At 59.8% G+C, this 15,748-nt stretch overlaps 1 protein-coding gene across 3 annotated transcripts; it reads right to left on the bottom strand.

The window, feature by feature from the left end:
- Positions 1 to 1,091: 1,091 nt before the first annotated feature.
- On the bottom strand, positions 1,092 to 12,855 carry KCNC3 (potassium voltage-gated channel subfamily C member 3; the record flags this gene model as incomplete). Of its 3 annotated transcripts, none has more annotated exons than XM_082676807.1 (4): positions 1,092 to 1,228; positions 5,347 to 5,538; positions 6,727 to 7,834; positions 11,959 to 12,855. In XM_082676807.1, the coding sequence occupies 4 exons, from the start codon at positions 12,853 to 12,855 to the stop codon at positions 1,092 to 1,094; spliced, it is 2,334 nt and encodes a 777-aa protein (XP_082532933.1). The 3 variants fall into 3 exon arrangements, with proteins under 3 accessions (XP_082532933.1, XP_082532932.1, XP_082532934.1); XM_082676806.1 differs by lacking the exon at positions 1,092 to 1,228 and adding an exon at positions 5,008 to 5,111 and having other exon boundaries at positions 6,682 to 7,834; XM_082676808.1 differs by lacking the exon at positions 1,092 to 1,228 and adding an exon at positions 5,008 to 5,111.
- Positions 12,856 to 15,748: the final 2,893 nt, after the last annotated feature.

Below are 15,748 nucleotides of genomic sequence, written 5' to 3'. Positions count from 1 at the left end.
GAAGGATTTGGAAGCATCCCAAAGGCTGAAAGTGAGCTGAAGGGCTGGATCAAGTCTTGGAGGTTTGAGGTGCTGGGATGCAGCTCAGGGAATGGGTGGGCGGTGAGGGGGGGGCGGGGGGGGGCGCGGTGCGGACAGCAGCGGTTAAGTCCCAGGAGCGTGTGGGGATTTGGAGGATGCGGGATGCCAGACTCAGTCTCAGGAATTCTGGGGGCAGGCCTCATGTGATGGGAATCTGGAGGGGGTGTTGGGGAATTTTGTGTGCTAGGGCCAGAGCATCCCAGGAATACTGGGATGGGAGGTCTCAGTCCATGCAGCAATAGAGGCGAGCAGATCCCCGGGGGTGGGGTGGGGTGGGGGGTGGGGGAAGAGGAGGAAAGAGTGAAATTCACCAGAGGGATGCTCCTAAAGGCTGAGGGAGCAGCTGTCCTCAGCCCACCCCTCCCCCCGTGCCTCCGCTTCTACCGTCTGAGCTCGGCTCCGGTTTTTGGCTTGGGTGACTGTTCCTCCTTCCCCCACATTGCTGCTATTTTTTTTTTTTTTTTTCGTGATGGGTTGCCCTCCTGGGGTGAAGGGTAGGAGGCTAGGAGACCCTCCGGTAGCTTAAAGGCTAGCCCGACCCACATGGAGGTCCCCACCCGCTTCCCAGAATGCCCCTTCCCTCGCACGCAGCATGCAGCCCCTGGCGGCTTATTGCTGAGGTGGAGTTGGAGAGGGCGGGGATCCAGTTTTGGGGAGGCATGCAGAGTAGTGGGGAGGCGCCCCAAAATGTAATTGATATAGTTTGGACGTATTTACACGAGTCGATTCGGGGCGGGGGGGTTCCTATGGTTCATGGAGACCTGAGGCTTTTTTTCAGGAGGGGCGAATAGTTGGGGGGATGGGCTTTGGCTCCTCCCCCCCTCCATCCTGGGGGCCCAGGTGGAGGTGAGGGGCCCGGGGGTGTCTGCTGGCATCGTCGTCTCGGTTGCATATTATTAATGACTGTTTGATTTTTTAAAAAAAAAACCCTTTCCCCCACCCCCCACCCCCAGCTCCTTTGACCTTCTTCCCTGTCACCCCCGAGTCCCCCCACGGGGGGGAAGGGAGCGCTAGAGGATGGAGGGCAGGGTTGGGGGAGCGCGGCGGGCGGCCCTGGGAGAGCCAGGGGGAGTGGCAAGGGGGGCGAGGCGCAGGGACACCCCGCTCAGGCCCGCGATGCTGCTCAGGCTGCGGGATTTCTCGTAACCTGGGTGGGGGGGGGGGCGAAGGGCAGAAACACGGGGAGGAATCGAGGAGATAGGGGTGCAGGGGAAGGGTCCAACAGACAGAGGGACCCCAAGACAGAGAGAAGCAGGAGGGAAACAGAAGGGATATGAGATGGAAAAAGAGAAGACAGAGACAGGAAAAGGCAAGAGACAGGAAGAGATGGAGAGGGCGAGTCAGAGAGAGAAGGCAGGTGAGAGAGACGGTGAGGGAGACAGAGAGGATAAGAGATGGAGAGACAGACACCAAGACACAAAGTGACAGATGGCAAGAGACGGAGAGATGGACAGAGGCGGACCAAGGAGACGGAGAGAGAGAGAAGTGAACAAATTGGACAGTCAGTCGGCGTCAAGGAGAAAGGTTCAGACATGGGGAGGGGGGAGAGACTCAGGGTTAGGAGGCAGGGTGGCAGCCACCGAGCCTCCCCCACCCCACCCCCACCGCAGCCCCCCTCAACTCCCCTCCCCCCTGTTGGCCCCCTCGTCTGAGGCAAAACGGTGGGGGGCAGCGAGGCAGATGGTGGGCAGCACGGGCGTGGGGAGGGAGCGTGGGTGGAATGCCAGTGGGGGAGCAGCCGGTGGAGAGGCCTTGGGAGGGAATGGGTGGGGCTGCAGTGGGTAGGGGGCTAACCTAGATGTAGAGAAATGAAGACAGGCGGGTGGGGACGCTGTGAGGGGCTGAATGGAGCACAAGTTGGCAGTGCCTCCTCCCTGGGCGGGGCGGGGGTGGTGCAGGAGGGCAGCTCCTAGAGCAGTCTGATGAGGGCAAGACTCAGCTGAAGGCTGTAATGGGGTATCTTAAAGGGTCAAGAAGCCTTTAAACGAGAACCTTCTGATGGGAAGGTCCTGACAATGTCTTGATAGTCAAAGGGATCTAAGGCTTAGGGGCACATGTGGGGTTTCTTGAAAACTTAGGAATGTCTGAAGAGTTCTGCCACTGTCTGGGCTCTTCTAGGGCTTTGCTAGGCAGTACGAAGGGGTCTGTCTGGACGAGGGCATCTTGACTGTTGGAGAGAGGGCCTGGGGGAGGTTGGAAGCCCAGTATCTTGGGGACACCCCCTCCCAGCCATTCCCAATTGCTAACCTGGGGGGAAGGGGCAGGGGGGGACCGAGGGTCTCACGAGGTCTCAGGCGGTGACAAGAGCTGGGGACAGAAATACACAGAGTCACGGGGGGGGCGGGTGGGCAGGGGGAACCCCCCAACACAGCCTCACTGTTGGGGGGACGGAGAAAAGCTGAGATCTCTTCCTCCTCTCTGGTGTTTTCCGGGGGAGGGGAGCAGTGAAATGGGGGCGGCCAGAGACATCAAATATGGAAGGAGCTTCCGGGGTGGCTGAGGGGGAAGGGGAGGATGAAGGAAAGAGGAGGGGGAGGGCTGGGGAGGATGGGGGGAGTGCAGGTCAGGTGCGGGAATCAGATGGTTGGTGAGGGGAGACGGAGAAGGGAGGGGTCATGGGGCGGGTGAGGGTCAGGTCAGGAGGAAGGATCTTGGTTGGGGGGTAATAGTGGAGGGTGGGTCCTGGAGGAAGGTTAGTTAGGAAGGGAGGCGTGTGGAAGAGGGAGGGATCCAGGACCTTGGGGGAGGGAGTTCAGTCAGCCCCATCAGCTCCAGCCATAATTTGAGTTCAATGAATGGATTTTGGCATCCGAGGCAAGAGAAGCAGGGAACTCCCCCCACCGGCCCCCCCCAGTCCTCCCTCACCCACATTCCCGAATCCTCCCCCCTCCCCCTGCCCCTCAATTCCATAGGGGCCCATCCAGACCTGGGAGTGGGGAACAAAGGGAGGTGGGTAACAGGACTGGGTGCAAGCAGGGCGAGGGGTGAGATGGGAGCGGGGAGGCAGGGGGTTGGTAATGAGATGAAAGTGGAGGATGATGGAGGTGGGGGGTGGGTTGCAACAAGGAGAGGTCCGGGGATAGAACAAGAAGAGCCAGACAGTCCCCTCTGGACTAGGACCCCAGAAGCCTGGGTTCTTGTCCCCCATCTGCTCTGTGGCTGGGGGTTGGCCATGGACCTCCCTGAACTTCTGTAAGACAAGGGGGTTTAGATGCGGCTGTCCTTGGAGGCTCCCTAAGTCCTGCCGTGGCATCTCCTTAGGCTGTGAGTAGGGATTCTTTAGGATGTATCTCTGTATTGCGAAGGGAGATTCCACAGGCATGTGTTGAATGAATAAGCGATAGATCAAATGCTTTCAGGTGGCCTCCCATCATTTTTAAGATCAAATCCAGCCTCTCACCATGGCCAAAAAAACCTTCCCCCCCAGACTCCTCCCCTCTCCCTTAGGCCACTCAGCTCCAGCCACACTTCCCTCCTCGCTGTTCCTTTAACAGACCAAGCTCATCCCACCTCAGCACCTCAGGCAGCACCTCAGGGCCTTTTCACTTGCTGTTTCTTCTGCCTGGCTGGAGCTTTTTCAGCTTTCAAATTTCATGTCACCTTCTCAGAAAGACTCTCACCCCTTCTCTGACCTGGCCAGAGTAATTATCCTTTTGTTTGTTTTCTGCTTCCTCCAGTCATGGAGTGGCAGACATTCGCTGTAAAGGGCCAGATGGTCAAAATTTTCAGGGCTCTGTGGGCCATACCATCTCGGTCGAAACTATTCCAGTCTGCGGTTGTAGACAGTGGCTGTGTTCCAATAAAGCTTTATTTACAAAACAGCTGGTGGACACATTTGGCCCCTGGCTGTAGTATGTTGACCCAGGCTCTAGAGTAGCAACTCTGTGATGGCAGATTCTTGCTTTGTGCCCTGCTAAATCTCCAGTGCCTGGAATTCTACCCTCAATCATCAGTTGCTGCATGCATGCATGAATGAATGAAGTTAGGGGTCAGCTGGGGTGGTTGTGAGGATTACAGAATATACGTTGGATTCCTGGCACGTGCAAAGTGCTTCGTTATGTTTGCTGAATAATTCGTCTGCCGTCTCCTCACTCTATCTCCCTCACCTCCCCCACTGGCCAGTCCTGACCCTGCTCTCTTGACCCCTGGCCCCCCGACTCTGTCTCTTTCCTTCCTCTCCACCCCCAATGCCCTGACCCCGGCTCAGGCTTTGTCCTCTCCCCCTGGACCCTCATCCCAGCCTCCTCCCCAGCCTCCTGAACTGCAGTCTCCCCACTCAGGTGCGTCCTCACGAAGCCCCAGAGCAGACCCGCCTCTCCCCAGATCCTGGGACAAGGCTCCTCAGCCCAGCCCTGCTTCTCGGCCTCAGTTCTAGGTCTGTGTCTGCCTCTCCCCCAACCTGAGAGCTCGTGGAGGGCGGGGGTGCGGTTGGATTGCTCACTGCTGAGTCCCCTGGGCCTAGCGCTGCACCGGGAGCCTGTGTGTGCTTTGTCAGTGCTGGCCAATCCACAGGGGACTGCGTGAGTGGCTGAGTCTGTCCCACCCCAACCTGCGCCCAGAAGAATGTCCTGGGTGTGTACCCCATTTTCTTGGTTAAATAAACAAAAGCAAAACCAAGGGGGGAGGCAGGGAGAGAGATGTGGATGGGGCTGAGAATGGGGGTCAGTCGTAAGGGCGGGGAGGGAGGTCAGGCACATGGTGGGGAGGGGTGGGCTTAGTTCTAGGGGTTAGTGAGGGGCACCGCAGGTCCTGGGCAGGTGGGTGCGGGGCCAGTGTCAGGGCTGGGGGTTAATTGGATGGAGCTGTTCGGAGTGAGGGGACAGGAGTCTTGGTCAATGGGGGCTGCATGTTCTCAGATGGGTTAGTCAGGAGGGAGGGGGTTCAGAGGGTGGGGGCTACTTACCCTGGGGGGAGGGGGTTCGTCCACTAGGGGGATATCCAGGCTGCAGCGTTGGCGTTGAGGTCGGGCAAGAAGCTTGGGGGGCCTGGCTTACGCCAGTCTTGGGGGGGCAGTGGGGGAGCACCAGTGGCTGGGGGTGGGGGAAAAGGCCAGAGGGTCGGGGGGGGGACATGGAGATGGAATAAAGACAGGTGAAGGGTCAGTGGTGAGGAAATTTGGGGGAGGGCGTCTAAGAGGGAGGGAATTTGGGGCCAGGAGATGGGGGAAGGGAAGTCCAGCACCTCCTCCCTCATCTCCCTCTCTCCCCTCCCCTGGGGGAGGGGAAGAGAGGGAGGGTCCCAGGGGGCCAGTGGAGGGCACCTCACCTTTCCGGATGGAGCCATCAGGGGAAGGGGCATAGTCAGTGAGCAGGAAGCAGGCTCGGTCCCGGCTGTAGCGGCCCCGGCTCCCGGGGGTGATGGGGCTCTTGTCTTCTGGTGACATGGCGGGCTGGTCAATAGCTGGGCAGTCCTCGTGGGCAAGCGCAGCTGCTGCAGGGTCCCCGTTGGGGCGAGGATCTGTGTCCCGAGGGTCAGACAGAGACACAAAGGAGAGAGTGAGGTGTGGGAACTCATGGAGAGGGCAAGGTCAGCAAGGAGAGGTGATGGAGGTGCAGGTGGCTAGGGGGTGTGGCTGGTGGGTTTGGGGAGCGGGTCCTGGGTGGGGAGGGTGCTGAGTGTTGGGAAGGACAAAAGGGTAGGGAAGGGCGTTGAAGGCTAGGAAGTGGGGGTCAGGCGGGGTGTTGGGTTCTGAGAAGGGCAGGACTGAGGTAGGGTGTCGGGTGTTTGAAGGGACAGGGACGGGGGGAAGAGGTGGTTGGGAAGTGAACTGGGTGCTGGGAAGGAGGCTGAGACAGAGTGGAGGGTGGGATGGTTGGTTGAAGTGGACCAAATAGGGCACAGCTGGGGTAGGGTGCATGGTTTCGGATAGGTTTGGAGGGATGGCTGGGAGGGATGCAGGGGGCTGGGAGGTGGTAGTTTAGGGAGGGGTGTCGGACGCTGGCAAGGGCACAGTGGGAGGCGTTGGGAAGGTGACAGATGAGGGAGGGGGGAGGTGGGGGTCCCCCAGGCTCTGACTTTAGCTATTTTTAATTGGTGTGAAACTGGGTCAGCGGCTGAGGGAGAAAGATGGGGGCCGGGCAGCCCAGCTCCCTTTCTTGACCTACTTACGGCATGGGGGTGGGGCCCCCCAGCCTCTCCCTTCCCTGGGACTGATGCCCCAATCACTGCCTCTGAGACACAGACTCCCCTGGGGGGGGAGAGATGAGCACAGGCTCAGTCAACTTTCCTCTCCCCTCACCTCCTTCATCAGACACTGCAACAGTGCCCTGTCCTCGGTCTCTGGCCCCTGATTCCCATGTGAGACTCTCTCCCTGTGCTCTGAACCGCCCCCCCATCTCTCTTTCTCTGAGTCCCTCTCACCATATGGCTGATCGCTCTGCCCCCCACCCCCCTGGTTCCCCTGAATACCTTGGCTGCAAGTCTGTCTCTCCCCAAAACTCTCCTTCACACGAAATCTCTGTTTCTCCATCACTATTTCCGTGCCTCTTCTCTGGCCTCAGCAATTGCTGTTCACTGTCCTCTCTTCCGTCTCTGTTGCTGACCACCCCATCTCTCCGGAGTCTCAGCAACTACCTCCTGCCCCCCTCACAACCTCCCCACCTCTGCCTGTGCCCCCCACCTCCACCCCTCGCGCCCCCTCCTCACCTGCCCGGTTGATCTCAATCACTTCCTCCTGAGCCAATGGGCAAGGCTCCCCAGGGGCAGGCAGAGGAGGCAGCCCCATGATCCCGAGCCCACCCGCTCCCCCCCTGAGCAGCCCGGGGTGCGTGTGGGGCCCTGGTGGGTAGGCCCCTGCCACAGTCACCCCCATGGAGGGCGGGGTGATGGGTGGTGGAGGGCTGATGCTGCCGCTGCTGTGGTGAGGATGGGGCGGGGGCGGTGGCGGTGGGTCGGGCTTGCAATAGTTGGGCGAGCCGGGCTGCGGAGGCCGGGGAATATGTTTATTCTTCTTCTTGGGCAGCTTCTGTTTGGCCATGGCCAGCGAATAGTACATGCCAAAGTTGTTGACAATGACGGGCACGGGCATGGCGATGGTGAGCACCCCAGCCAGGGCACACAGCGCCCCAACCAGCATCCCTGACCACGTCTTGGGGTACATGTCTCCGTAGCCCAGGGTTGTCATGGTGACCACGGCCCACCAGAAGCCGATGGGGATGTTCTTGAAGTAGGTGTGGTTGGAGCCCAGGATGTCATCGGGGTCAGCGCCAATGCGCTCAGCGTAGTAGATCATAGTGGCGAAGATGAGCACACCAAGCGCCAGGAAGATGATGAGTAGCAGGAACTCATTGGTGCTGGCACGGAGAGTGTGGCCCAGCACGCGCAGCCCCACGAAGTGCCGCGTGAGCTTGAAGATGCGCAGGATCCGGACAAAGCGGACGACCCGCAGGAAGCCCAGCACGTCTTTGGCGGCCTTGGAACTGAGGCCCGAGAGCCCCACCTCCAGATAGAAGGGCAGGATGGCCACACAGTCGATGATGTTGAGGCTGCTCTTGAGAAATTCCACCTTGTCTGGGCAGAAGGTGATGCGCATGAGAAACTCAAAGGTGAACCAGACGACACACACACCCTCCACGTAGGTCAGGAAGGGCTCCGTCTCCACCTCCACATTGGTGATGTTCTCCGGCGGAGCCCCAGGGATCGGGGAGGCCTGCGTCACTGTCTTGTTGCTGATGTGGATGAAACCCTCGTGGGTCTCCAGGCAGAAGGTGGTGATGGAGATGAGGATGAAGAAGAGGGAGGCGAAGGCCACGTACTGCGGGGCAGGACAGGAGAGAGAGAGCAAAAGGTGACCCAGGCATCTGGTCAATTAGCCATCTCCCTGAGACCCTCCCAGTGGCCCCTTTCCCAGACACAAACTCCAGGGAAACCCAGGTGTCCCAACCCCAGTGCCTCCATCACTTCTTGCATCCTGTTCTCTCTAAATCTTGCAAAAGGATCAGAGGCAGCTCTCCCCCAGCTCGGGAGAAGAGCTGGCCCCAGAAGCAGCAGCAGATGGGCCACTTCTTTCCTGGAAACAGCAATTTTTGCCTCCTTGCTCTGTCTCCTAGACCATCCCCCCCGCTCCTGTTCCCTGTGTCGTATCTCAGGGGTCCCTGGCAGGGTCCAAGCATTCTGCTGGGGGATGTGGGTAGGGAGACTAAGATCATACATCCTGAGTCTCAGAGGCTTTGGGGCTTAGCTTGGAGCTGAGGGAAGGCGAAGGGGAGAAGGTGGGTCGGAGGCAGAACCAGGAGGTGGTTAAGAGTAAGAAAGCCTGGGTTTGAATCCAGCTTTTTCCCTGCCTAATTGAGCAAGGAGATTAATCTTTCTGAACCTCAAATTTTTTACAGGATTATTGTAAGGATTACATTAGATGAGTATACAAAGGGCCTGACTCCAAAACTAGTGCTTGGTCTAGTGTTTGGAACTTAGTAAGGCTTGAGCCGTTATTAGGGTGTTGCGGCATCAGTTAAAGGGAGCCAAGGTTGAGGCCTCAGATAGGTGCCGGTGTTTAAGGACCTTGATGCTAATGACTGGGTCTCAGAAAAGGGAGAAGGCTGAGTGAGGCCCTCACCCAGAGAGAACAGCGCAGAGTTGGACCCACAGAGGGGAGGAGGGATGTTAGGTCCCTGAAGGAAGAAGGAGGTGAAGGGTCAAGACTGAAAAAAGGGAAGATGATAGGGGTGGGGTTTAAGGCTCTGGAAAGGAAGGGAATGTCAGGGGCTTGAACATAGGGCAAGGGGAGAGGGCAGGGCTAGGCCCAAGGAGAGGTGAAGGGGCTTGTCAGAGGTTCAGAGATATGGGGGCAGGGGTGCCTGGTTCATTTCAAGATGGTCCTGAGCCCAATGGTGTGGGTTTTGATGAAGGCCTTGAGAAGAGACAGGGTCAAGCTCTTGGAGAAGGCCCCTAGAAATTGTAGTTGGCTTTATCAGATATGTAGAAGGGAGGTCGAAGGAGTGGGGTTAGTCCTTAGAGAAGGAAGGGGATGGGCTTTGAGGCAGAGGGGGCTTTAATCAGATGGGTAGAGGAGAGATGGCCTGGGGTGCAGAGAAGGGAGGAGAGCCAGGGTTGGCTCCCGGGCCAGCACTGTCCCTCTCAGCACTCCCTTTCCTCCACAGGATGGGGGGCAAGGTCCGGGCTTGGGAGACCTTGACTTTAATCTGAAGTGCAGAGCCGAGAGGCGGGCCAGCGTCCGCCTCAGAGATGACCCTAGATCTTGGGGTGGGCTAGGGCTCAACTCTGGCCCTCTGCCCCGCCCCCCTCTTCGTTTCTCCGCAGTGGTTTAAGAGGCCAGAGGCCTCCGCAGAGCGCATGCGTGGTGCTCCCCCGCCCCCCTCCGAGCCGGGCGCTGGGCGCAGGTTGCGGCACCGCAGTGGGGGCGGGCCGGATGGACCAGGGGGCGGGGCGCGCGGGGGGCAGCACCACGGACAGCTCCCCCACCGCAGTGCGCAGCCGCAAGGCCTGAGCGCTGTCTTAACCCATTCCAGGCCGTTGCCGAGCAGGCAGTGCGCAGCCGCAGTGCCGCTTCACAGCGGGAGGCCACAGGCCAGGAGCTTGCTTAACTCCTTCCCTCCCGGGACACAGAAAGAAAGGTGGGCACCCGTCGCAGTGCGCAGCTTAGAAGCTGGACAGCGTCAGGACCCCCTTGTCCAGAGATGCTTCAAAAGCAGAAGGGGTAGGAGGGCATGGAGTCCCTGTAAGAAGGAAAGAGGAGATTATGGGGAGAGGAGTGAGGGGGAGGTAGAGTCGGACCCTCCACTTTGCGTTGGCCTCAACTCTCAACTCTCAAACTCTCATTTGGCGGCTAGAAGATGCTTGGCACTACGTGGACACTCAAAACACATCTGTAAAGTAAATGAATGTTCCCCATAGCTGTCCCAGACCCCTAGTTTCACCTCAGAACACTTCAATGGGGTCACAAGAGGGAAGGGCTCCCCAGGCCATGGGGGGAGGGTGCCGCTCAGAGGCCTGAGGGGGCATATAGGGCCACGTCCTTTCTGCACCTCCTCTCCCCCACCTCCCCCCCACCCAACCCCAAATCTTGCCAACTCAGCGCTTCCCGGGGACCAAACTTTATGCGGTGCCTCCGGCCCCCCTCCCCCTCGCTCCCTCCCCCAGTGCGAATGCGGCACTGCGGGTCCTCCGTGTCCTTCCTGGCCGGCCCAGGACGCGGCACGGTGGGGGGAGGGTGCCGGACCGCCTCCTCCGAGTGTTTGGGTCCCCAGGAGGCTAGAAAGGGGCCTGGAGTCTCTCCTCTTTCCCTCCTCTCTCTAATTTCCCACCCCCACATCTTGAACTGTCCTCTCTCCTCCAACACAGGGAGGAAGTTAAGAGGAGGAAGAGGTTCAAATGAGAACCAGGGGGAAGGATAGCTATTTAGCCTGGGAAGTTACAGATGTTTGAGGAAAGTTTTTTTGGGGGGGAGACGAAGAGAGCTTTGGGGGAAATATGGAATTTTGAGAGAGATAAGACTGGAGAGAGGAGAAGGCTGGAGTGTGGGCTCTTTGGTTCACTTTGCGGGGGGCAGAGGGGGGTCTGAGAGGCCCAGTCCTGTGCTTTGGAATGGGTAGTGGGGGGGGCGTTAGGAAAGGGGAAGTGAGCAGGGCCTAGGGAGGGGCGTCAGGTGGGAAGATACCAAGGTAGATCAGAAAGACCTGGGAGCTATTTTGAGGAGGAAGTTTGGGGGCTGATAACTTGAGGAGGGTCCCAAGGATTGAGGTTAGGTAAAGTTCTGGAGCGGGAAGGAAAGTCATTTACCCACTAGGAAAGAGGCTGGGAGGCTGAGGGTGGGAGGAGGGCGTCCCAGAGATAGAGAGTGGGCTATGCAGTTTAAAGATGAAGGAAGAAGTTGGGAGAATCTGTGGATGAGAGAGAAGCTATTCTGGAGGGCATATGGGAAGTTCTGGAGAGGAAAAACATATCATGGGGGCTCAGGACTCTTCTGGAGACATTGAGGAGGAGTGTGAAAGCCTTGGGGGAAGTCTGGAGCTGTATGGGGAAATCCTCGGGAGGGGAGTTGGTGTGGAGGATGCAGGAAGGGATGTGAACACAGAGGGGGCAGCAGGGTCCCAGGAGAGAAGAAGCCCCAAGACTCTGTTGCAGTGAGGGGGAAGTATACTAGCCAGAGCAAGTGGTTTGGAGGTTCAGAGGAGTCCAGGGGACTCTGAGATTGGGGTGGGAACTATTCTGAGACTTTAAGGGCAGAATAAGCAAGGGGGGTTCAAAGGTAACCAGGAGACTCAAACTTGGAGATAGGGAGGGGATGTGGAGACGGGCAGAAGGAGAATCAGAGGTGCTGGGAGAGGCTTCAGGACTGAAGACTGGAAGCTAGAGAGCAGGCTTCAGAGGGTCTGCAAGGGGTGGAGACAGTATTCACAGGGCCTGGGACACTTTGAGGGTTAGAAAGAGATGTCTTCTGAGGATCTAAGGAGGTACAAGAAACTGAAGGCTGGACAAGGGTCTTCTGAGGGTCTGAGGGGTGGCCAAGAGAGGTGAGAAGAGGTTAAAAGGGGCTAAGAAGACTCAGGGTTGAGGAAATGTCTTCTGAGGGTCTCAGGAGGGGTCCAGGAAAGGTAGATGTGGGGTTGTTCAGGGGGTGTGTTTAAGAGATTCATGGTCAGAAAGGAAGTTTCTAAGGGCCTACGATGGCCTAGATAAGCTGGGTGGGGTTTAGAGAGGTCTGGAGTATTCTCAAGGTGGCAAAGAGATCTTCTGAGGATCTGGGGATGGCCGGGAGACGGGGGTGTGTTCAGAGTATGGGAGACTAAGAGGCTGGGAGGCCGAGAGACCAGGAAGGGCTGGGAAGGACCAGGGATTAAGGGCGAGGATGGGGCGTTTCTGAGGGTCTGGGAGCTCCACGAGAGGGGAGGGGGATGGGGGCTCCGAGAGTACGCTCACCCTGGCGGCCCGCGACGAGTAGGGGTCCTCGAAGAGCGCCCACACGCGGGGCTGCCAGCGGCGCCACCACGTGCCGCCCGCGCCGCCCGCGCCCCCTGGCGGGCCCCCGGCGCCGCCGCCAGCGTCCTGGAAGCAGAGGCGCTTGAGCTCGCCGCCCGCGCCGTCCAGGCCGCCGCCGCCCGCGCCCGCCTCGTCGTCCAGGCCCGCGTCATGGGCGCCCGCAGCGTTGGCAGCGTTGGCGGCGCCCGAGGGGTCGGGTGCCTCGAAGGAGTCGAGCGCTTCCTCGGCGTCCCGGTGCTGCCGGTAGGTCATCCAGCAGCAGGCCTCCACGTCGGTCTCGTCGATGCCCCAAAAGCCAAGCTCCTCCTCGAAGAGCGGCCCGCACACGTCGGCCGGGCAATGCAGCTTGCCAGTGCGGTAGTAGTTGAGCACGTAGGCGAAGACACCCGGATGCCGGTCAAAGAAGAACTCATCGGCGCCCGGGTCGTAGTCGAAGCGCGCCGCCGCCTCGGGCTCCGTCAAGCCGGCCAGCCGCGTCCCCGGCAGGGTGCGCAGCGTCGAGCGGTACGTCTCATGGCGCACGCCGCCCACGTTGATCACGATCTTGCCACTGTCGCCACCGCCGCCGCCGTGCCGCCCCATGGCCGCCGCCGGCAGCCCGGGGCATGGCTCGGCGCGCCGGCCCCCGGGCCCGCGGGGTGCCGGGGGGCCCGCCGGGGACGCGGCGGGGCCGGGCTGCGCAGGCTGCTGCTGCTGCTGCAGCGGCGGCGGTGGCGGTGGCGGTGGCGGCGGGGGCAGCGGCAGCGGGGACTCGGACGGCTGCGGCGGCGACACCGGCTGCTGTTTGCTGGACCCCTGGCGCCCGCGGAAGGATGAGACGCAGACTGAGCTCAGCATTGGATGGGGGGCGGAGAGGGAGGGGCGGGGTATCAGGGGGCGGGGCCGCAGGGGAGAGAGATGTGATTGGGTGATAGGAGGTGATGGAGGGAGGGGGCGAGACCGCAGGGAGGGAGAAACTGAATTGATTGGCCTGGGAAGAGGTGGGGGGCGGGGCTAAAGCTGAGAGAAGGGCCCGGACTCCAACTCCGCCTAGCTGGTCGGGGCGGGGCCGCAGATGGAACACACCGATTGGGTCTTTCTGGGATAAGGGGCGGGGCCGAGCGAGGTGTTAAGGCGGGATGGGAGGCTAAAGTTGCCTGGTTTGGCAGCACTGGGAGAACAGAGGAGGCGGGGCTAAATATAAGAAAGAGATCTGATAGAACTAAGAAAAGGAGCGGGTCGGGCAGAGGAAGGGGACAGGTCCGAGCTATTTAAAGGGGCCTGACTGTCCGTGACTGGCGGAGTCAGGGGCAGGGCCACAGTCGGGGCGGCCGTCTGGATTGCATAGAGACGGACCTAAAGAGCCGGCAAGCAATACCCGGTGAAGTGGGGCAGATGGAGACTGCCGGGTTGAGCTCCTAACATTGATTGGACGGGGCAGAGCGGATCTTAAGAAGAGGCAGCGCCACAGAAATTAGAAACAGTCCTAATTGGGCTGGGAGAGTGAGGGGGCGGGACTGAATGAGGGGCGGGAACTGGAAATGGAGAGTGGCACTAGACTGGACAGAAAGGGGACACGGCAAGGGGAACAGGGACTGAGACCCAGTGAGAAGGGGCGGAAATGGGCGAGGCCTGAAAACCTGAGAGCTTCTGGCTAGGACTAAGGGAGGCGAGGAAAAGAAGGGGAAGGGTCGGAGCTGCAAACGCGGCCCGTTTAGCCGTGGCTGGGCCGGGAGAATGTCAGGAAGGATTCGGAGGGACTGCGGGAGGTGGGTGGGATCCACGAATGGTAAAATAAGTCTTGAATGGGCTGTGGAAAGGCAAGACTAAGGGAGGAGCGGCGCTTTAAGGGATTTGAAAGCAACCAGGCTAGGTGGGGGCGGGGCAGGCTAAGAGTGTAGAGAATGGCTAAGGAAAAGGTGAGACCTGCAGAGTACAAAGCTACCGGGATGGACGGAGCGGTGGGACCTAGAACGGGAAGTCTTGGGGGCCAGAAAACCTGGGAGATAGTTCTAAGGGTCAGTAGGGCCTTAGAAGGGGGAACGAGGTGAGGGAAAGTGGGCGAGGTCTAGATAACGGCGGACTGCAGCCAGCAGAACCAAAGGATGGATGAGAACTGGTAAGGAGAGTCTTAAGAGAGGTCTTAAGAGAGGCGGAGGGGAGAAACCAAAAGGCCGGGAAACAAAGTCTAGGCTGAGGCAATAGGCGGGGCCAATAGGAAATTGGGCGGGATTAGGTTTCAGAGAGTCCTGGTGGGAGGGCAGAAAGTTGGGGCGGGGCCAATGGTGGGCGGGGCCAGAACTAGGCGGACGGCCCCGGAGCCTGTCAGGCCCCGCCCCCTGGGCTGGACTGGACCCCGGGTGGTAGAGCGCAGGCGCGGGGGCTGGGGCGGGGCCAGCGGCTGCGGCTGGGGCTGCGGCGGCAGGAGTCTGTGCCTGTGGGAGGGAAGTGGGTGGGTCAGGGGCTGCGGGCGTCCCAGGTCTGCACTGCTCCCAGCCCGCCTCCTCCCTCTGCAGGTACGGCGGCTGGTTGGTATCGCCTCCCTCTCCACCCCGACTCCCGCTTCTGTGTCTCTTAGTGTCTCTTTTTCTACCCTTTTCTGAATATTTGTCCCCCTGTCTCTGCCCTTACTCCTCTGAGGCTCTGGCCCCTCCTTACTCTGCGCTCCCTCTGGTTCTCTGTCCCATTGTTCTCTGTATCTGTCCCCCTCCTTCTGAGTCTTGCCCCTCTTCTCTCTAAGCCTCTGTCTCCTCTCCCCTGACTGTGTCTCGATCTCCCCACCCCCAGTCTCATCTTGACCTCTGGACCTTTTTCTCGGATTTGCCTCTCTCTGGGTCTCTGTTCCCTCCAGTCTCTGTCCCTCCTCTTTGTGTCTCTGTCCTCCACTCCCCCCCCCACCCCGCCATCCCAGGGCATCCCAGGCTCCCTCCTCTCTCTGGTCTCTGCCCATCCATCTGGGTCTCCGTCCCCCTAGCTCTTGTTCTTTTACTACCTCCTTCCCCGTGTCTTTTTCCCCTCCTCCGTCTCTTTTCCCCCTCTGTCACTGCTTTTTCTCTTTCTGTCCTTTTTCTTTCTTTCCCTTCCCTGGGCCTCTATCCCCCACCCCCACCCCGTGCCTCTTTCACCCCTTTCTGAATCCCTGTCCCCCTTTTTCTGGGTCTCTGTCCCCACTTCTTTGGGGCTCTGTCCTGCTGTCCTTCAGTCTCTGTCCCTCCCTCTGGATTTCTGTCCCTTTCTCTCAGGCTCTCACCGCATCACCGTCTCTAATCCTCAACCTGGCCAGGACTCGAGGCTGCGTCACTGCAGAGAGTTGCAGAAGTGGGGCCCGTCCTGCGGACCAGGGAGGTAGTTTACCTCAACTCCCCCCACTGCCCCCTGATCCACTGTTCTCAGGCAGTCCTCAAGCCCCCGTGGGACCCAGGAGGGTAGAGAAAAGACATCGGGGCTTCCTACTCTGCTCTGCCCCGGATTCTGGTGTATCCCCAGGCAGAAGCAGTGAATCCTGAGGTGAGGGAATGGTCTTGGGTTGAGTGAGGCTTCTAGGCAGGTGGGGCGTGGGGGTGGATGCTGGGGCCGGCGTTGGGTAGGCACTAGGAGCTGGGAGTAAGGGCTAGGGTAAGGACCTAAGTCAGCCATCCTCCCTTATACCCTCCCCCCACCCTACCCAACTCTACTTTTCTCTTCAGCCTTTGATAGCAGCCAGGCAGGTGCGGGCTGGGGCAGAGGGAAGTGGGGAAGGCAGGGATGGGGT

The sequence above is a fragment of the Grampus griseus genome (assembly GCF_964374135.1).
Source record: "Grampus griseus genome assembly, chromosome: 19".
In the NCBI taxonomy this organism is placed as follows: Eukaryota; Metazoa; Chordata; class Mammalia; order Artiodactyla; family Delphinidae; genus Grampus; species Grampus griseus.
This window is presented reverse-complemented; position numbering and strand designations above follow the sequence as displayed.